General features: G+C 42.4%; 1 protein-coding gene across 2 annotated transcripts in view; it reads left to right on the top strand.

Moving 5' to 3' along the window:
• The window catches only part of CLPB (ClpB family mitochondrial disaggregase), a 138,198-nt gene that overhangs the window by 93,890 nt on the left and 21,581 nt on the right, over positions 1-22,727 (top strand). For both annotated transcript variants that reach the window (XM_073333693.1, XM_073333684.1), the window contains exons 7-9: positions 2,741-2,855; positions 18,406-18,483; positions 21,042-21,097. In XM_073333693.1, the coding sequence (XP_073189794.1) occupies positions 2,741-2,855; positions 18,406-18,483; positions 21,042-21,097 (249 nt within the window). The remainder of the gene's footprint in view (positions 1-2,740; positions 2,856-18,405; positions 18,484-21,041; positions 21,098-22,727) is intronic.

Raw genomic sequence — 22,727 nt, 5'->3', positions numbered from 1 at the left:
ACAAGCATCACAGTTCTCTTCCATTACTTCTCCTGTTGTGCACTCCCTTCTTTTTACATCTAAAGCAGAACTGATCATATGGATTCCACCAGCACAGCTTATATTCCTCACACTGCTTTTAAAAAAAAATTAAGTATTTGTCCTGATATATAGAAAGACATAGAAATATAGAAGGAGCTGCAGTAGTTTGAGCCTGGTGATATATACGAAGCCTGCGGGAGATACACAGTTGACACACTGGATTCTATCCTCCATGTGTCATTCCACTGGGATCAGCAGTGAAGTTATTGCTCCATATGAAACATCAGGACTGATGGGATCTCTCAGTTATACAGTAGACTGATAGCAGCAGCCAAAATTGGATTGTTTGCTATTTATTTTTTTTAACTTCTGTCAGGGTCACTACCATAACAGGGAAACACTGGCAAACTGGCTGATGTGTTTTATCCACTCTGGCTGCTGCAGCTTTCGCAGCAGAGTTCGGCTTTTGTTGCGAGAGTGTCACCTTCAGAAGACAGTTTAAATGCTTAGATTGTAGACCAGTTGGAGTCCCAGGTGTTCCCTTAGAAAGATCTGCTTTTAGCTAAATCTCTGCATTGCATCAACGTCCATTATCAGGGTGCTGTATTTTCAGTGTACCAACAAGGCATAATTGTCTAGTGGTTAGAGCACAGGAGCGTTAGCCAGGAGGCCTGTGTTCAGTCCCACTGACTCACTTATTGACCTTGGGTAAGTCATATGCAGAGGGATGTACAGACGGCCATCTTTGGTGCTCTGCAGAGGAGTTGGATGGTCAGACAATAAGCAGAATTTCCAAAGCAGAAAGCGCGCAGTGTTTGTCCCTTGGAAAACTGCTCTCGGTACTGGGTGTCAAAGCTACCTGGGTGCCCAGTCACAACTGGATGCCCAGTCATTGGGATTTTCAAAGCCTCACTGCTGTGTTCTTCAGGCCTTTCTGTTCTCCTTGTTTCTAATTGTCACAGCTTCCCCCAGTGCAAGCTCACTGGAAGGCAGATTTTTTCCTAGTAAGTTCCAAGGCAATTCAGAGAGCCACAGTGTACTCCAGCTTCTTGGCCAGGATTCCAGGGCTAAGAACCCTACACTTGTGAAATGCAACGTGGGAATTTTAAAAGGGAACTGTCTGCTCAAATTACTCAAAGGTGACTAATTCAAGTCTCCTGACAGAAGCCCCTTTAAATAGGACGTCCTGACACCTTTGCAAAATACCCTTTAAAACATTGCTCTAAGGTTTGTCTTCTGCTCATAAGTAGATGTTTGTCAGCTTCTCTCATGTTGAAAAGACCCTATCAATTGATCCCTCGTAGGCTTTTTGTGCTGTCTCCCATCACCAGTTTCTAGGCACTTTCCATGTAAAATTTGACTTGCAATAGCAAAGTCCCTAGTGGACTTCATGTAGTCTCTGGTTCGTCCCTTTTTGTCGAGTTATAGAAATCTCTGCTCAGGCTGGATTTTTTTCAGCTTCCAGTTGAGGAGCAGGAGATAGTTACGGCTGTGAATGTCATTCCAGTCATGGTGGGAAAGGCTTTCTCAGCGTTAGCAGCATTTCCTAAAGATGATCAGAGCCTGGACTCAGCTAATGTCCTGAAAGTTCATTCCACACCTTGCTTTGGGTTTGTGATCTGCCTCATTTCAGAGGAGTGCCGCTGGCTTGGTGGTTCAGAGATGGGGGTGCAATGTCTAATGGAGCTGGGACTGGATCTTTTAATGATTTTAAGGTCTTAAGCTGGCAGGGGAAGGGGACTGAGAGCCAGTGGAAGAACTGAAGCACTGGCCTGATGGGCTCACGGTGGCCTAACCCATGAAGGAGGAGGTGGGAAGCTGCACACTGCGCCAGCTGGACACTTGGCATTGTTTTCGGCTTCAGATACGGCACATTTCAGTAACAGAGTGCAGAGAGGACAAATGCATGAATCATTGGGCCCAGTTCCTCATGCAAGAGGAGCAGGACTGATTTCCTTGTGACCTGGAGCTGAAAGAAGGCAAATACTCGAAGTAAACAAACTTCTGTCCGTGACCCCTTTGTACATTATGTGCATGCAACGCCCTTTGGGATCTTTGGAGTTTAGCCGCTCTGTGCCTCCTTTTTCCAGCCTATAAAATAGGGATAATAATGGTTCCTCCATACTTCACAGGTTGTTGTAAGGCTTAATTCATTAACCAGTGTAATGTGTTGAGATCCTTGAATAGAAGATCCTAAGGAAGATCCAGATATTATTAATGAGTATTTTTATTTATTGAGATAAGCAAGCTGATGTTCGTTGTTACATGGCTGGGCGATTCAGTAGGTAGTGCTCTTCCCACTCAGTTAGTGCCAAATCACTGGCCTAACAAAGTGCCATCTATTGGTGTCATCTTTCAAATGAGATGCACAATGAAGTTTCTGATCACTCCTAGTCATTAAAGACCGCCCAGGTAAAATCCTGCTTGGATAATTACATTCTGCCACCTAAATTCCCCCCCTTCATTTTCTCCCAGATACAATATTTTTCATTTTCTTTTCTAAATTTGTACAGTGTAGCACTGGGTGCTGTTAACAACTGCCATGTCCCACCCCACATATAGCTGCTTTTCAGTGATTAGGAAAAGTGATCCCTGTGTTTAATTCATGTATATCTTTGCAAAGCATTTTAGGGTCCTTTGCATGAAAGGCACTATATAGACATTAGTTGCTGTTTGATGAGAAAATATTTTGCTCATAGTATTTGTTTCCTTTCCACAGTTCCAGGAGGAGCAGCGTAAAAGAGAGTTAGAGGAACGACGCAGGTTTCCCCTGGAGCAGCGGCTAAAAGAGCATATCATTGGGCAAGAGAATGCCATAGCAACAGTGGGAGCTGGTAAGATCAGTTACTGTTAATTGTTCTACATTCTACAAAAAAGAGAGCGCGTAGTATTCCCTGAATCTGTGATCCTGGACTAATTACAGCCAGACTGTTGCAGTGAACTGATGTGCAGAGGTGGGACGAGTGCCTAATTCACAGTGAGGCCCAGGAGGGTTTTCATTGATGCAGAGGGCTCATGCTCATTGCTTGAAGAGACTGAGATTCACGTAACACATAAGAGAGTCACACAACACAAGAACCAGGGGTCACCTGATGAAACTAACAGGCAGCAGGTTTAAAATAAACACAAGTATGTACTTTTTTACACAACGCACTGTCAGCCTGTGGAACTCCTTGCCAGGGGATGTTGCGTAGGCCAAAAGTATAACTGGTTTCAAAAAGAATTAGATAAGTTTATGTAGGATAGGTCCATCAATGGCTTTTAGCAAAGATGGTCAGACATACAACCTCATGCTCCAGCCTCCACTTCCACCTCCGATTGCCAGAAGCTGAGACTGGACGACAGGGGATAAAGAATAAATGGACACAAATCAGACATCAAGAATTATAACATTCAAAAACCAGTCGGAGAACACTTCAATCTCTTTGGTCACTCAATTACAGACCTAAAAGTAGCAATTCTTCAACAAAAAAACTTCAAAAACAGACTCCAACGAGAGACTGCTGAATTGGAATTAATTTGCAAACTTGATACAATTAACTTAGGCTTGAATAGAGACTGGGAGTGGATGGGTCATTACACAAAGTAAAACTATTTCCCCATGTTTATTCCCGCCCCCACCCCCCACCCCACTGTTCCTCAGACGTTCTTGTCAACTGCTGGAAATGACCCACCTTGATTATCACTACAAACGGTCTCCCCCCACCCCACACACCCGCTCTCCTTCTGGTAATAGCTCACCTTAAGTGGTCACTCTCATTACAGTGTGTATGGTAACACCCATTGTTTCATGTTCTCTATGTATATAAATCTCCCCACTGTATTTTCCACTGAATGCATCCGATGAAGTGAGCTGCAGCTCACGAAAGCTTATGCTCAGATAAATTTGTTAGTCTCTAAGGTGCCACAAGTACTCCTGTTCTGTTCATTCCTTCTGGAGCATCTGGCACTGGTCACTATCAGAAGACAGGATACCAGGCTAGATGGATCATTGGGTCTGACCCAGCATGGCCGTTCTCATGTTCTTTTTGGGGGTTTGGCAGGGACATTGATTCATCTGGCCAATGTAGGAGTGACATTGACTGGCGTTGAAATGTGGATCAGTATGTAGTCTTTTCTGGATCAGAAGTATCGTGATTCCAGTATGGGACCTCAAGGAGCCATTCTTACATAGGAACAGATCTGAGAGAGGAATTGTCAGGGCTCCCGTCTGTTGAATAGAGGATCTTCTCACCTCTCTATGCAAAAAGACAAAGCAAGATTTTCTGTGCGCTCTTGTTGGCTGGTTTGTTAGTAGGGCTTCCAGATTAAGAGTGCTGTGTGTTAATAGTGAACTGAATATTAAAACTCTTTGTCAGCAACCTGTTACTGAAACCTCTCTCTGCTATGCTCATGAGCCCATTACAGAGATGCAGGAGGGGCCAATATCTTCTGTCACTCTGGCCACAGGCCGGGCCAAGAAAAAAAGGGACATGACAAGGGAAACTAGTCTGGGAAACTGAAGTAAAACATCTTAATTGGCATTTGCTTGTCTAGTTTTATTCTTCACTGGTTGGAAAGCAATACTGAATGGCTGTGCCCTGTAGCTAATAAAGCAGTTTGGGATTTTATGTTTATACGTATCAATAGATAGTGCAGGCAGGATAACTTGGCTTTTTAGTGTTTCCCACTTGGATTCACTAAAAGTACTTTGGCCAGCAATCTGCAATCTTCTGCAATCCCATATTAGTTTGTCCTTGAGCTAGCAAAGTTAAGTGTTAATTGGGCCTTTTCTGGAAGCGGTTTCCTTGTTCTTGTACCCGTGGGCGAAAGCTTTTCGGAGGCATTGCTGTCTAGTGTTGGAGCAGGGAATAGGAAGATACCATGGGATCTTTAATGCACTGCACCATGGTTTTCTTCTCATCCAAAAGACAGCACAGTGCCACTGACCCTTATCCCTCAGTAGTGAATTGACTGAATACCAATAGAAAGGGGAATAATATCAGAAACCTCATTTCCGACAGCACTGTCTACAAATATCTAAGGCTGCTAACACCAGGGGTTTAGGTCGTTTATTTAGCATTGCAGTGGGGAGGGTTGTTGGGGATTTTTTTCCACTGAGAGTACTTGGGTAATCTTAAGAAAGGGAGAATGTAGGCTGAGCATTAGAAAAGGGTCTGATGATTAAGATTTTTAAGTCTGTGGCATAGTCTCCCAAAGCAAGGCTTGGAAACCTCACTACGTGGAATACTCTAAAACTAGATTGGACAAAGCTCCAGAAAACATCCTGCAAGGAACAGTCCTGCACAGGCCAGGACTGGACAAAGTGATTTAATAAGTCTGTGTCCGCTCTAGTGTCTCTTGTTCCGTGAATGCCTCCCATCATATGCAGCGCTGTTGTAGCTGTGTCGGTTCCAGGCTATTAGAGAAACAAGGTGGATGAGGTAATATCTTTTATTGGGCCAAGCTCTGTTGGGGAGAGAGACCAGCTTTCAAGCTACACAGAGCTCTTCTTCAGGTCTGGGAAACTTAACCAGAGTGTCACCGCTAAATACAAGGTTGAATAGATTGTTTAGCCTAAGTAGTTAACAAATATTGCAACGGACCGTTCAAGGTTGACTCTATTAAATTTGTTAGATCCAACAAGATTGCAGGCTGAGGTGGAAACTGTCTACAAATGTTGCCAGGGTGTGAACACCAAGTGGGGAGAGGAATTGTTTAGGGAATGAACTGTGGAATGAAACCCCCCAGGAGCCATCACAAACCTCACCACCTTCCACTCCAAGGCCAAGATAGAATCATAGACTATCAGGGTTGGAAGGGACCTCAGGAGGTCATCTCGTCCAACCCCCTGCTCAAAGACCAAGACCAATCCCCAACTAAATCATCCCAGCCAGGGCTTTGTCAAGCCTGACCTTAAAAACCTCTAAGGAAGGAGATTCCACCACCTCCCTAGGTAACGCATTCCAGTGCTTCACCACCCTCCTGGTGAAAAAGTTTTTCCTAATATCCAACCTAAACCTCCCCCACTGCAACTTGAGACCATTACTCCTTGTTCTGTCATCTGCTACCACTGAGAACAGTCTAGAGCCATCCTCTTTGGAACCCCCTTTCAGGTAGTTGATATATTTCTTTGACCGTGCAGTCTCTAACATATTGCAATGTGTACATTTATTTTTAAAAATTAAATAAAACCCTAACAAAACAAGACTTTCCCCCAGAGAGAGGATGAAAAAACATACACCACCTGACTGATGTGTTGGCTTAACACGCTAGTGGAAGTTGCTCAGACGTTACAGTGATGAGCACAGTATATGAACATATACAGAAGGGAAGGGAAGGGTATATAACTAGCAGTCATAGAACAGCACTGGGCGATCGCTGTTACCAAACTTATTTCTTGGATAGGGTGTTGCAAATTCTCTTGCCCTCTAAAGCTTCACTTATTTTGGGTGATCACTTTATTTCTTTTGCCCATTTCTGTAAATAATGGGTGCTAATTTACCTCTTTCATTTATCAAAAAGAAAAATAAAATTGTGCACCTTGTTCATTGTTTCCCACAGTCTCCTAGAGACAGTCCTGGAGTCTTTTTAATGTTGATGAGAGGCAATCCATTAGGAAGGATGTCTTTAGAGAGCAGGTCATTGATGTCCTTTGACAGTGGTTCTCTGAAGGTGTACACTTTAGTGAATTACCCACTTCCATTACCAATAGTTCATATTATTAATTGTTCATGTGTTTTATTTTCACGTCCCTCTTCTAAACAACGTTGCAGCAGTGAAGGCTGCCTAAGCACCAGGACACGCACGGTGTGAGATGTCTCATGCGAAGCCCAGGGGTTTATAATTCTGGAGCTATAAGGGTTCAGAGACTCTCAAGTGGCATTCATTGAAAAGTTTTACCTCTGTGTGTGTGTAACTGTGTTTTCATCCTTTTATTGGTCACACTCAGAATACAACTGAGACCCTCAATCTCTAGGGGGTCGAATTAGGCCAGTTTGTGGCAACTCAGAGAGGTGTTACTTTCCCCTTGTGGCTATGTCTTGTGCTCCAGAGTCTAAGCTTTCATTGTTTAAAAAAAACCACCAGCAGCAGCAGCCTAGGATTCTAGCCCTTATGGTTGTAAAGAACATCTTTAAAATGTGAGCCAGTGAGATCTGCCTGAGTCTGCAGACAGCAGAAACAGTAGTTCTGAGAGGTGTGAAGTGCCCATATTCATTCTCTGAAGCCTAACCAAGAGAATTGGAATGTGTGGTGTTAATTATTTCACTGCTGATCAGAGCACATAAGGGACAATCGCACTGCATGTGGCCTCTCATTTGGCACCCCAAGTGGGTGAAGTTGCATTAGTACCACCCAGTATATGTTAATAGTTTGATCACAAGCAATTCATTTCACACCGGCTGCCTGAAAAGCTCTGAGGCAATAATGGCTTTCGGTTACTAGCAGCCTGGGCTGGATTTGGTACGTTGACCCAGACCCGAAAGCCTCCATATCTTGTTAATAGTTCCCTGAACGATTCCATCACCCAGATTCAGTGTCTGGAAACAGGACAATAAGGTGAGACAGAGCTAAGGTCAGAACACAGGCATGTGCAGCTGATGATCATAAATACAAAACCATACCAATATTGTTAACAAAGACAGGCCCTCGCAGCCCATGGAAGAGCTGCCTCTCCCACTGCTAACACAACAGACACCTTCCCTGTTTTGAGAACAGTTACGGCTGTGCCTGGAGGCAGCAGTACGGGCTAATTGGGAAGCTTTGATTAATGGGTAGTGCCTGTTTCTGACACAGGTGGTGGTTGTGCACATTAAAGCTGTTGCCTTTATGGAGGCTTCTCTTATTGAATTATAGGGAATGCGCTAGATACCCCAGCAGCCTCGGGATATCAGACTGATATCCCCGCTGCCCCCTTTTTGTTGTTTTGTTTCAGTAATGTTGAATTTAGACAGAGGTTAGCCTTCTGAGCGCTCACCATTGACTTATTTCTGCAGCCACTTTATGGAATCAGTGCGCCGCCCTTCTGCTTTCCACCACTGATACAACACATGTTGTTTCTTTGGCTAGGAGACAGACTATACAATGTCTCTTAAGATTTACCAAATTTAGATGATATGGTTAGATTTTAATTTATAACCTCTTCCTTAATTTAATAATCTGATTTGATTCAGTGCCTCTTGTATAATCCCAACAGTCTCCAGAGACTCCCATCCCAGAGTGAAAAAGAGAATGGGGTTTAGACATGGGTCTAGGAGCCAGTTTCAGAAGCAGTGGTGCCTAGCGTCTGAGGATAGCAGTGAAGCTAAAATAGTGACGCTTGCACCTTCTGCTGCTGCGCTAAGCATGCGAGTTACATTAATTTGTGTGTTCAGAAGCTTCCTCTGAACTGACTAAATCTGTTTTACCTCACACCTCTTGTTATTTCAGTGCCAGTATATGTGAGGGGACATCTCATTTGAAATAAAAGACTCCAGTAAACTCAAGTGCACTCTCTTCAGACTCTCACCCTCTTGCTGATGTGTAACTTCCATCACCTAATACAGCAGTTCTGAAATTAGGGGCTAACGGAGTCTGGGTTGGGGGGTTGGTGCAGTTTGCACACTGAGAAGCTGGAAGAGATGGGTGGAGCAGGAAAAACAATTAACATGAGAGTGAAGGAGGTTGGTTTGGTTTGCTCATTGCACTGCATGATTATCTCTTATATAGTATTTGAACCTCCTGTAGTTAGAACTAAGAACGGTACAGTACCTGATTCACCATATCCTCACGAATGGGGAAGCAGTATTCCTCTTTGATCTTCCATAGAATGATATCTCAGTCCTACATCTCCACTGTCTCTTCTGCTCTAGAAGAAGGGAAGGACCGGGCAGGACTGTGATAGTGTGGGATTACACCTAGCTGATCCTGACAGGTAATCTCTGCTCACTGCTCCAGGGGAAGGAGGGAAACCCTAACTGTCCACTGTTTCTGCCAGTACTCTGAGTGGGGAAATTCCTTCCTGTCTTCCAATCTGCTGATCAGTTTAGCCCTGTGGAAGGGAGGAGGCGTAAATGTAGTTAAGTGATACTGTGTACTATACAGATGTGGATACTCCCTACTTTCTATGATGTATTTTAATGCAATCAAACTAGAATATTTCAGGTAGCACTGAAACATCCAAGAAAAAAAGAAGCAGGTCTCTTCTGTAATGTTAGAAACTGACAAAGGCCTAGATGCTACAAGCTCTCATGCAAATGAACAGCTAAATGGTTTATGATTATGTTTCCAGGGCACTTTAATAAATCACTGCACTCCTGGCTCTGGTCAACTCTTGTTTGTCCTTGCACCTGAATATACAGACACAGGGGTAAATACACTGCATGCTCTGGTGATTCCCAGGAAGGGATCTCTTCTCAGATTATATAACAAAGGGTGAGAGCTCTTTTAAAAATGTGTATTTTCTGTTGCATGTCCTCACATCCTCCCTGTAGACAGTACGTAAATGTTTGTGTGTGTTTATAATATTAATAGCATTACATTGAGTGCCTGGTAGCAATCATTTATAGTTAAGGTTGCCATGCTTTTCAGTTTTTGATTTTCTGAACCTTCAGGACTAAAATTTCCCATCTTTGGGTTCTGCCCAAAGGAGGTTTGTCTGTTTTGTTTGCGTTTTTTTGTTTGAGCAAATACTCTTCAGCCATGTTGAATGAAAGGGAAGTGAGAGAAAACCCTCTGTTCATATCTGAACAATCCTACAGCTGAGATATCTGAGGGTTGAAAGTTGCCATCTGATAAGGAATGAATTGGACCAGCACCTGGCCTTGATCCCAAGGAAAATGGCTTTGATATGGACAGATTGCAAATCCCAGACCTGAGCATGCGTGGTACCTGTCTTGTTAAGGGTTTGACTGTGGGGGAATTGACTGCACGTGCACAGCTATCTTAAGTGTGCACTAAGCTCTGTAGTCCTCAGAACAGCTCCCAACCAGTCAAGACAAGTGGGAGAACCAGGATCTAGTAAAAGGGATCCTCTTCCTCCATATCTCTCCGCCTCCAGACGGCTTGACACAGTTAGCAGTGTTGTGCTCACCCAGTGACTCAGTTCAGATTGCTATAGATCCTGCAGTAAACTGCTAGCCTGGCAAAATCTGAGGGCGCCTGAATACCTTTGTTAGTGGATTCAGAAGCTTGCCAGGTGGAGGGTGACCCTGCAGTTGGCACACGCCTGAAGAGAGTCACCCTGGTGGTCCCATGAATGTGGGCAGTCTAAGAAGCACCACTGAATGAATTGATTTGATAAATGGACATTTATTACACTCACAAATTGGCTGAAACCAATTTCGGTCACATCAACCCCTGATAACTGCTGGGGTATTGATCTGTGTAAAGTAATACAGTGAATTTATCAGTTCAATAGCGAGCTGAAGGGCCTCTCAGAGACACAGCAGCACGGTTACACTGTTACAGATGTACGAAATTAAGTAAGAGCTCTGCAGTGATGCTGGAAATGGCTCCAGAAAGAAGGCTCAGATATCATCATCCTCCTTTCCCATTGCAATGGGTTTGAATTTCTTCATGAGATTTCAGTAAAGCAGCAGTACCTGGATTTTCTTCACACCCTCAGCATTGAAGGAGGCATCTCTGCCCGAAATATGGATTTCCTGCATGAACGTTGATGAAAAATTCATAACGTGGTGAGCAAATACATCGTGCGGCATGGACACCTGAAACACCATGTCAGCCAGGGTGCTACTCTCTGAGCCTGCCACTGAAATTTTAATCTTCCCAAACCTGCATTGACGGGTTGCTTGAGGATCACTCCATCCTGAGATGACCTCTTTGGTCCTTTTGTCATAGCTCAGCAGTGCAGCAGCCAGCACCAACTAGAGGAGAGGTGGGCAGCTGCTTAGAGTCATGGCTTGCTTGTTGCCATCTCTCTTTCTGGTTGACCTGAATCTTTCTGATTAGATTTGTGCAGCTATGTTACTTAGTTGGACTATGGTCATTATTTTAAGGCTATATACAAAACCACTTTGACACCATGCTGCTCTAGGTTGTTCTAAATAATCTACAGGAGCTGAGTTTCTTCACTGCAATGACTGAGAACTCTTTCTAGCTTTCTAACAAGAACTTCAGTCTGAAGTCATCATCCCTCATTTTATGATAGGCAGTCTTCTCTAAACAGTAACCCAACCAAATCTTTGGCTGTATCAGATACCCATGGGAGTTGCCATATGGGAGCTGACCATTTGTCCATCTAGTCTAGGAACTTGCTCCAGAGAGAAGTGAAAACATGACCACAGTGAACCCAATTGTCTGTGCAGTGTTGTATATGCTGACCCCTGCAGGTAATCATTTTGTGCTCTGAAGCAAGAGTTTATTACTCTTATTATCTTAACTGTCATAGCTGCAAATGGTTTTTTTGTTTCTTTTAAATCCACCCACATTATTTGACCTCTCGTGTGCATATTCATAAATGATCTGGAAAAAGGGGTAAATAGTGAGGTGGCAAAATTTGCAGATGATACAAAACTACTCAAAATAGATAAGTCCAAAGCAGACAGCGAAGAGTTACAAAGGGAGCTCACTAAACTGGGTGACTGGGCAACAAAATGACAGATGAAATTCAATGTTGATAAATGCAAAGTAAAGCACAATGACAGGTTTCAGAGTAACAGCCGTGTTAGTCTGTATTCGCAAAAAGAAAAGGAGTACTTGTGGCACCTTAGAGACTAACCAATTTATTTGAGCATAAGCTTTCGTGAGCTACAGCAAATAAATTGGTTAGTCTCTAAGGTGCCACAAGTACTCCTTTTCTTAAAGCACAATGGAAAACATAATCCCAACTATACATATAAAATGATGCGGTCTAAATTAGCTGTTACCAATCAAGAAACAGATCTTGGAGTCATTGTGGATAGTTCTCTGAAAACATCCACTCAAGGTGCAGCGGCAATCAAAAAAGTGAATAGAATTTTAGGAACCATGAGGAAAGGGATAGATAACAAGACAGAAAATATCATATTGCCTCTATATAAATCCATGGTACGCCCACATCTTGAATACTGCGTGCAGATGTGGCCGCCCCATCTCAAAAAAGATATATTGGAATTGGAAAAAGTACAGAAAATGGCAACCAAAATGATTAGGGGTATGGAACGGCTTCCGTATGAGGAAAGATTAATAAGACTGGGACTTTTCAGCTTGGAAAAGAGACAACCAAGGGGGATATGATAGAGGTCTATAAAATCATGACTGGTGTAGAGAAAATAAATTAAAGAAGTGTTATTTTCTCCTTCTCATAACACCAGAACTAGGGGACATCCGATGAAATTAATAGGCAGTAGTTTTAAAACAAACAAAAGGAAGTATTTCTTCACACAACACACAATCAACCTGCAGAACTCTTTGCCAGAGGATGTTGTGAAGGCCAAGACTATAGCAAGAGTCAAAAAAGAACTAGGTAAGTTCCTGGAGGATAGGCCCATCAATGGTTATTAGCCAGGATGGGCAGGGATGCAAAACCATGCTCTAAAGCAGTGGTTCTCAAACTTTTGTATTGGTGACCACTTTCACATAGCAAGCCTCTATGTGCGACCTCCCCCCCCCTTTAAATTAAAACCACTTCTTTACATATTTAACACCATTATAAATTCTGGAGGCAAAGTGTGGTTTGGGGTGGAGGCTGACAGCTCGCGACCCCCCTTGTAATAACCTCGTGACTCCCTGAGGGGTCCCAACCCCCAGTTTGAGAACCCCTGCTCTAAAGTATCCCTAGCCTCTGTTTGCCAGAAGCTGGGAATGGGTAATGGGATGTATCACTGGATGATTACCTGTTCTTTTCATTCCCTCTGAAGCACCTGGCATTGGTTGCTGTCAGCAGACTGGGCTAGATGGACCATTGGTCTGATCCAGTATGGCCGTTGTTATGTTCTTATGTGAATGATAAAGGCCAAGGGAAGACCTAGTACATGCAGCCACCTAGGAAGTGGGAGTGTCTCATAACACTCCCAAAAGAGCCTGTTGTCGTTGTGGAGTGTACAGCTGCTGTTATGAAAGGGTCCTCAGCACGAGTGTCTCTTTTTCAGTCTGCACAACCCTGCAGAGTTAGAACAAGCCTATTTCCACCATATTCCTCCCTTTATGATGGCTGTTTTACTTAGATCATCTAGCTTGTGAGGAGCTGGAGAGCGGTACTATGCATCTGCCGAGTTTTGCCGTTGGCATTGATATTTTCGAGAGTTTGGAAACATCTGCTTCAGACTTGTTCTCAGTGTTTGCACCAGTATAGGTTTTTAAAGTCTCTATTTGTAGTTTCTTTCCCTAAAACAGTCACCTTCTTCTTCAACTTCTTGTTACAATGTTCTGACTCTCGGATGCTCAGCACAGACCTAATTCTGCTCTCTCATATATACACTTGTGGCTCCCGTTAAAGTCCATGGCAGTCAGTGCACATGCTTCTTACAATAACATTTACCCCATCTACTTTAGCTCAGCTCTTCTCTGCATGCGCTTTCTCTCTCTCTCTCTGTTTCACACACACACAGATTGTGCCCAGTGTATCAGTGTGCAGAGGCCAGGCACAGTGGCAATCACAGATTCATAGAGTTCAAGGTCAGAGGGACCATTATGATTAGTGACCTCCTGCATAGCACAGGCCAGAGAATTTCACCCTGTCATTCTAATTAAGCCCATAGCTTTCGCTTGAGCTAAAATGTCTGTTAGAAAGATGTCCATTCTTGATTTAAAGACTCCAAGTGAGTAGAGGGTCCCCCACATCCCTAACTGTTTGTTCGAATGATTGATTACCCTCACTGTTAAAAACTGTGTATCTTATTTCTAGTCCGAATTTGTCTAGCTTCAGCCATTGGCTCCTATTAAGCCTTTGCCTGGTAGATTAAACATACATTTCCTCATGTAGGCACTTATAAACTGATCAAGTCACCTCTGAACTTTCTCTTTGTTAAGCTAAATAGATTTAGCTTCTTAAGTCTCTCACACTAAGGCAGGTTTTCCAGACCTCGAATCATTCTTGTAGCTTTTTTCCAAACCCTTATTTGTCAACATCCATTCTGAAGTGTGGACACCAAAACTGAACACAGTGTCTCAATCATGCCCAGGGCCAATCAGAGGGCGGGGCCAGGAGGGCCATTTGACCTGGGCCTCAAGCTCAAAGGGACCTCAAATTTAGACACCAGTTAATTTTTTGGCATTTGATAAGTTTTGCAACTTGTTTTTTGCGCATCTCAAGCAGACCAAAATGTGACACACACTCTCATCTTAGAGCTGCAAATTTAAGCAAATAAGAGGTGATTTGGTAAAAGACATAATTTTTTGTTAACTGATATAGATTTTGTCATATTAAAGAGTTTAAAATGTTCATAAATATTAATACAAATATATTGCTTCTGATGGCACAAGATTAGACCATGTGTTGTCATTTTTTATTTTAATTATGGCTAGGAGCCTCAAAAGCTGGAAGTGGCCTGGGCCTCTCTGGACCTCTGAGAGGGCCTGCTCTTGCCATATGTAGAAGTAAACCCACTTCCCTAGTCCTACTTCGTATACACCCAAGAATAGCATTTGCTCTTAATGACGGCTTTTGTTCAGTTGGTTATCCATCTTGCCCACAAGACTTTTTCAAGTCATTGCTTTCCAAAATAGACCCCATCCTGTAAGTGTGACCTGCGTTCTTGGTTCTTAGGTGTATGACCTTGTATTAAAAGGCATGTTGTACCATGAGCCCAGTTTACCATGTGATCCCGATCACCCTATAAATCTGACCTCTCCTTATCATTATTTTACCACTCCACCAATTTCTGTGTCACCTATAAACTTCACCAGTGATTATTTTGTTTTTTCCAGATAATTGATAAAGATACTAAATAGCATCATGCCAAGAACAGAGCCCTGAAGCACCCCACTAGAAACACCCCTTATTGGATGATGATTCCCCATTTACAATTACTTCTTTAAATCTATCAGTTAACTAGTTTTTCGCTGATTTCATATGTGCTTTCTTGATTTTGTGTAGTGGTAATATTGTAAATCAGAATGTCATGTGGTACTAAGTTAAATGCCTTGCAGAAGTCTCTCTTATGTCAACACAGTTACCTTTATCAACCAAACTTGTAATCTCATCCTAAAACAATATCAAATTTGTTTGATAAGACCTATTTTCCATAAATTCATGTTTGTTGGCATTAATTATGTTGCCTTCTTTTAAGACTTTACTGATTGCATCCCAGATTGGCATTTCCATGATGTTGCTTAGGATCAGTGTCGGGCTAATCAGCCTGTAGTTGTTTGGGTTGTCCCATTTGTATCTTTAAATACTGGCACAAGATTAGCTTTTTTCCCATCCTCTAGGACTTTTCCCAGTGTGCAGAGGTTTGTTAAATATCAACATCAATGGCTCAGAATGCTGCTCGGCCAATTCTTTTAAAGATCTTTGGTGCAAATGATCCACTCCTGCAGATTTAAAATGTTTAACTTTAGCAGTTGCTTTTTACACTCTTCCTAGTTACTGTTGGAATGGAAATGCTTTAATTAGTGCTATAAGCTATGAATAAATCATCCAGTTTCTTTTCAAATATAGAATAGAAATATTTATTGAACATTCTGCCTTTTCTGTATCAAGATTAACAATTTTCTACCCCTAGCCTCTAGAAAGTTGTCCTTATCTGTACTACTGCTAGGATGGCTTTTTTTCCTGATATATTTTAAAAATTCTTTCTTATTGTCCTTAACTATACTGGCCATAGATTTTTCATTGATACCTTTAGCTTCCTCTATCAGTTATCTGTATTTCTAACTGCTTATTTACAGTGATTGCTATCCATTTCCTCCTGCTACCACTGTGGAGAAGGAGCTGGAGTCACTTCTTCCTTGTGCATCAGCAATAGCATTGTTTACTGAGTTCCTGTCAGTTATACCTGGAGGCAAAGGTGCTGCATTGGGATTGCTGGGAGCAGAATTTGACCTGCAGAACTTTTATTAAGACCCTAAGAGAGATGGGCAGATGAGGAGGAAAGAGCCCAGCTTGACTCTCAGATCCCAGATTGTATTTGCAGGGGTGGCAGTCAGAAATAATAAAACTGAGTGTATATGGTCTGGAAATCATTGAAGGACAATAAACACAGTGCCACTTGTACAGTGCAATTCTACTCTGAAAGCAAGAATTTCACTTTAGAAGCACAGTAGAGCCCCAAAGCTCTAGATCATTCATTTTCTCTCCATTTTTCATCCTGCCTGCCTTTACCTCGGCTACCGTTATTCTCCCCTGCGATCTTAAAAGTATTTCAGGCTGTAATTCCTGAAAGCTTGGCGTTTAGCCTGTTTATGCAGTACTTATATCAAATATGATGTGCTGCATCTTTGGTCTCATTGACCTCTGGCAACTGCTGAGACACAGGTCTGTGTAGAATTTTAAAAAGCACGCTACAGGTAAGTTCTTAGGAGCACAATTTACAACACAATACCGTTTACTTTTATGTAGCTTCCTTCTTACAAAATGTCACAAAATGCTTTACAGCACCCGCCGATCAATACGGCAAGAATAACTCCTTATAAGAGCCGTAATAGAGGAGGCTTTGTTTTAAATAATGCAGATAAATCAGGAAGACCTCAGTGGTCTGAGACATGATTCTGTCTCTTTTCTTCTGGACTACTAGACCCCCCCTCCCCCCGTAAGCTGAATATTCAATATCCTTTCACTACCTTTATGCTTCAACCATGATTGTGAGAACCCTCTGACCTGATAAGATTTGCTCTTTGCTGTTGGGTGTTGTATGCTTTGTCTCTATAGAGCAGGGTGCCCAAGTTTTTCCCAACCAGGGCCCCATCCTAGATCATTAGCCGGTCATATTTAATGCAGAAGGGTGGTCTGCTGAGACCACAGGTCCCAGCTGCAATGCCTCATCTTGGTCTGAGGGACCTTCCGATTGGACCAAGTTGTCTGTGGCCTACTGGGAAATGTACTTTCTATGGGATGCACCTACATATACAGTAATAGTTATTTTTTGCTCAGAGAACTCAAAGTAGTTTACAAAGCTGGGTAAACATTACTCTCCTTATTCTCAGATTCCAGATCTGAGCTGGGGGTTGAGTTTGATTGGTACCCATTTCTAGTTAACGCCAATTCTGTACTTAAACTAGAGCTGGACGACATCCCTTGGTTCAGGCTTTGTGCATACTCCAAAGACGCTTAGCCCAGGCCCGTTGCAAACCAGTCAGGGGAAACCAGGCCAGTTTAGGATTCCAGTGCAAAATTTGGACAAATTTGACTGAGCTTTGCTTTTAATTTTTGGAGTGGTTAGAATCTGCAACTTTGTGAAACTCAGGGGTTTCAAAGCTCATGCAGAACAAAACCCAGAAATGGCTGTGTGAGGCCCCCAAACTCCCACGTGAACCCTAAAGAAGGCCTTTATGACCATAGGAATGACCGTGTTGGAACAGTCCAGTATCCCAAGTAGTCCTGTATTTTGCGTCTAGCAGTGGCTGCTGCCAAATGCTTCAAAGGCCAAAACTGCTAGGGTCCCAGTGCACCACCCTAGTTCACATAGTGTCACGCTTTACTTTTCCTCCCCCCACGTAGTTCCAATGATTTCGTTGTTTCAGGGAGGCTGCTGGAGGAGGCAGGTACTCCTCAGTTTGACTGAGGGTAACAGAATCGAGCCCTTAGCAATTGCACAAGCCCACCTTGGGTAAGATGACTCAATCCTGCAGGCAAATCAGTCAATGCCCTGCAGCGGGAGCGTGGTTTGACCTTCAATACTTTGTAGATGACAGTTGGACTTTGCTTTCTAAACCACCCCTGCCTTTGAGGTAGAGGTTTCCGTTTATATCACTGATCCATAACTCACGTCCATAACCCTTTGCAGACATTCATTGATATCTCCAGACCATCCCCATTTCCAGTGTTTTTAAACAAAACTTACAGCGGTATGTACATCAGTTCAAGGCTGCCATGACCTTGAATCCAAACATCCTCCACTTTCAATTTGCATAAGGGAAAGAAGTGACAAACTTCTCCAAACCAGCCCCTTACATAAAGGTTGCACTTACAAGCTGGAAAGCTAACACGCCTCTTGAATTCTCTCTCTACCACCCTTTCTTCGTTCATTCAATGTCCACCCTCCTTTCTGTTTCCCTGGCAACGTTGAGTGCACATCCTGGAAAACTTTATCCGAAATCTGCTCTGGGCAGCTTTCCAAATCCATGCTAACCTGATTAGGTGTCTCTGGGGGCCTTGCTGGCTAATCAAATTAGGTAGCACTAATGGTAGTGAAGACTTTGAGTGGGCAGAGAGCAGTAAAACATAGTGTATACTTAGTGATAATTATACTTGCTTTTGTGTCATTGATTTATATGCCTCTTTTTTTTCTCTCTTCCTCCTTTTGTTTTCGTTGTGTTTAAACTCAGCAATTCGGAGAAAGGAAAATGGCTGGTACGACGAAGAACATCCCCTGGTTTTTCTGTTCTTGGGATCATCAGGAATAGGTAACAGATGGGTTGTCATTTGTCACGGGGGAGAACACAGCTGATGAGGCCTGATGTAGGCATCATCTCGTGGCATGTTCTGGACATACGTATGTGTGGAGAAGGGGGAAAGAGGAGGCGGTTACAGTAACTTGCCCTGTTACCCCATTGTACTCCAGGGTGTGTGACCACACACAGTAAGCCCTGTTTTCAAGGACTTATAACTCACTTGTCAAACATGTCGTCAACTCATGTGGCTGGGAAGGGATTTCCAGCGGGTCCTCTAGCCCATCCTCCTGTGTTTTGTCCGGGTAAACGAAATATCTTTGGGCTTAAATTCATATGTAGGGCCAGATCCCCAGCTCGTGCAAGTGGAGCTAAACTGATTTCCAGCAGCTGAGAATCTGGGCTTTCAAGTCTCAACCTCAGAAAAGCACTTTTAATAATAAAAATGTTGCTTTTAACAGATTGGACCTTTAAAAAGGAAACTCTGAGCACAGGTATGCAAAATAACCAGTTCAGAGATGGCTTTTCAATCGTCAGCACTCCAGGGCAAGGACCTTGCTTGTCTTCAAAGCACCTGGCATGCTATTGGCTCTAATATTTTTCCTGATCACTGAAAAAGGTTAAACCGTCTAAATGTGGCATTTGAAAGATGACAGAGATTGTACTTTACATGGCCTCCCCTGCATTGACTTGGCTGGCTGGAAGATGCTCTTGTTGTAGGGGTTAAGGCTACTGGGGTTATGCAACCATTATTGTCTCTACAGAGTCCTGCCTCAGGGCTGTACTAGGCAAAGCATTTACTCTCAGTGAGTTGCTGTGTAACTATATGAAAGCAATAAGCAATGTTAACTCTGAATTTTCTTGCTTCTGAATGTTTCTGTTGGACATTTAGAACTAAATTCTTCCCTGACTGACACCTCCATTGAGTTCTGTGGGATTAGACCTGCTGCAAATCAGGGCAGAACTTGGCCTTTAAAATTATTTGATTTTTTTGTGGGGAGAGGGTAAATTATGACGTATTTTTGTGTGTATGCCATGTGCATTAATGCATATATATGAGTGTAGGTAGGTGTATATTTAATATATAATGGATATAAATAGAGTATTGAAGACATAAGTACAGATGCCATACCTGGCTTTGGATTCATTTCCAGACATGACATGAGCTATTAGTTTTAACCCATAAAGACTCTTCTGATTTGGGTCCTATGTATCGCAAAGACTGCCTGTCTCCTCTTGTGGTACTCAGGCAGTTGAGGTCAGCTGGGGAGCTCAGAGTGAAAGCCCCTACTTGTGATTGGCAGCGGGGCATTCTTGCTGAGGGCCTTTGATCCTGGCACAGTCTGGAGTATTCTTACGCCCAGGGCACTTTGCAAAGCCTGTCTGTTTACCCAGGTTCTTTTTTAATAGAATAGAGTGAGAGGAGGACAGGGTCTCCGTTTTCTTGAGCCAGTGTGTTTGTTGATACAATGTCAACATAGATTTATCCTGTAATATATGTTTTGAATTATTGATTGTTCATACGCCTAGAGTTTTATGATAGACTCCTTGGATAAATCAAACAAATAAAGAATATCACATTTCCCAGCAAATTCACTTCTCATCTGGAAAGTAAAGACATTGCACATGAAACCTGGGATGTCTGGCATAAATGTCACAAAAATCTGATCCAATTGTGCATCTTTTGGTCAAAAGAATTAGAATCTCTCTGTATCTTCATTCAAGAATCAACCTATTAAAGGTCAAGCACAAGATCCTCTGCTCAGCCCATGATGCAGCCTTCATCGTCCACTTGTTAAATTTTCAACATGCACCTTTGTGTTTTCTGCCATGTATTTAGATTGTCAGCTTTTTAGGGCAGGGACTGTCTTTCTGTTCTCTACAGCACCGAGCATCATGGGGGCCTGGTCCATGACTGGGCGCCTAGGTCCTGCGGCAATACAAATAATAAATAATAGTTGCTATTAATAGGTGCATTAAAATTATTTGTACTAAATGGAGACCAAGATTTTAAAAACTAACTGTTCATTTTGGGTGTCTCAATTTTGGAATTTCTGCCTTGAGACACCTTAAAGGCGCCTGGTGTTCAGAAAGTGCTGAGCTCCTACTTTCTGCAAATACGGCCTCTTTAAGGGTGTCTCCCACTATCTACCCAAAATCGGAGCTTCCTGAAATCACTACTTACTTTTGAAAGTCCTGGCCTTTCTTCTTGTATGGAGTCACTGATAACAGCCTCATATTGTTCCAACCAGCACTCTGTAAGAGAGAGCCATTTTTTGATACACACACTCTAACCTTATGAAAAGAAAATATCCTGGTTCCTCTCCACCCTTGGGTGAATTTTGGGGAATGTTTCATTTATAGTATTCCTTATTAATACCCCTGCTTAACATGAAATACTGTTGCAGAGAAAATCTCCATATGTGGATTGCTTCTTGAACTGGATTAAAGTCCTGTATTGAGCACATGGGTTGTAGAGAGTTAGACATGTGACTCTTGCAATCATTCGTGGTAAATGGAACACACTTTCTAATTGTTTTAACACAAATCTTTTCTTACTGTTTTCTGAATAGGTAAAACAGAGTTGGCCAAACAGACAGCCAAGTACATGCACAAAGATGCCAAGAAGGTAATCCCTGTTATATTTGTATTTTATCAATCAGCTGGGCTTTAGATAGCAGCATGGTTTTTTCCATCACTGATGTACTACCGCATGTGTCACTGCATGGTCCTTCTGTGCGGGGAGGCAAACTCACATTGTTGACCATTTTGGATCATGGTGGCACTTCAGTCAACAGCTGAAAGAACGCATCACATTTGTCTTTGTGCATCAGTGAGGGATGCTGTTGCTTTAGAGCAAACTTTTAAAAACCCCTGTGTCACTGCCTATGTTTTTCATAACACTTTAGTATAATTCAAAGAAGTTAGCAAAAGCCTGTTTAGCTTGCTTCCCTTGTTTATGAGGATACTGTAAATTTGAATATCCTATGTTGTGGACAAATACATTTCTTTGTCTATGTCACTAATAAAAACTTAGATCATTAGAAGTGAAGGAATTTTAAAAGTCCAATTTGCTTGTCACTATGTGTGCTGTTGGTTTGGTTTTTGCATTTCATTCAGCGCGGACAATGAAGATAAGTGACATCACATTCGGGTTCTTAGTGCCGGAGTGTTTGGGTTTCAAGCACTGCCACGGATTGTTTATCTGTTTAAAAACAGCCATTTTCATTGGATTTTTTTAAAAAGCCATATTATAGAAACATTTTTAGGTAGTATTAGGTTTTAGAACATCTTTGTTTTTTCTTTAACAAAATTGGGTCAAGATTTTAAAAATTAGGAGCCTAAAGTTAGGCTCCTAGATCCATGTTTAAGCCTCTGCCTAAATTTCAGAAGTCCCAGCTGCTCCCATTGAGGTCTATGGAGATACATTAGTATAAAACTCGTGTGAGAGTCAGAAACCAGCCTTTTGCGTGTCGCAGAGGAAAATGCAGAGCTGCAACACCAAGGTGTCCTGCAAACTGGTGTTAGATCAAATCTGCCTCTCCTAGAAGTTCTCCAGTGTAGAAAAGACAAGATGAAATGACACACATTGAAAGAAGATCAAAAGTAAAACAAGGCCATAAAACAGCCTGTTCTGGTTTCTTTTCCTCATCCATCTATAATTGCCTTTTAAATGTAATAAATTCCACTTCCTGGAGCTCAAGCACCTTAATTCAGAGCTGCTGCACCTGGAATTGGTCAGTGCTTCAGCTAAACATCAAATGGAAAAATCAGCCAAACATTGAATGTTGTGTTAATTCAATAGCATGCACAAATCAGAGTTTTACTGTTTGGCAGTCATTGCAGTAATTAGCCCTCTGAAGAGGGGTCATAAACTATATGGATAGTTATAGGGGATGCAGCTAATAGCAGGAACGGACTGATTAAGAAAGAAGAATTCATAATGGTCTCCTTTTCATACTGACAGAAAGGTTAATATTTAATTACAAATGCTAATATCTTTATATGGCCTGCCTTAATTTGTGCTGTACGTACAATGAACTCTGTGATGATTTGCTGACACAAGAGGGGTTAGATCACAAATGGGCTGATTCAGAAAAGGGAGTTTAGAAATGTCTTAGGGCCTGGTACAGATCTTGCTCTCACCAGGGTAATTCCCTGGGCTCTGGAGGGGACACTCCTGATTTACACCATTGTAAATGAGCTCAGGATCAGGCCTGGAAAGCCACCTTTACATCAATGGCACTGATTTTGCTTGT

The sequence above is a fragment of the Lepidochelys kempii genome, chromosome 1 (genome assembly GCF_965140285.1).
Source record: "Lepidochelys kempii isolate rLepKem1 chromosome 1, rLepKem1.hap1, whole genome shotgun sequence".
Lineage (NCBI taxonomy): Eukaryota > Metazoa > Chordata > Testudines > Cheloniidae > Lepidochelys > Lepidochelys kempii.
Note: the sequence above shows the minus strand (reverse complement) of the source record. Positions and strands in the feature narration are given on the sequence as shown.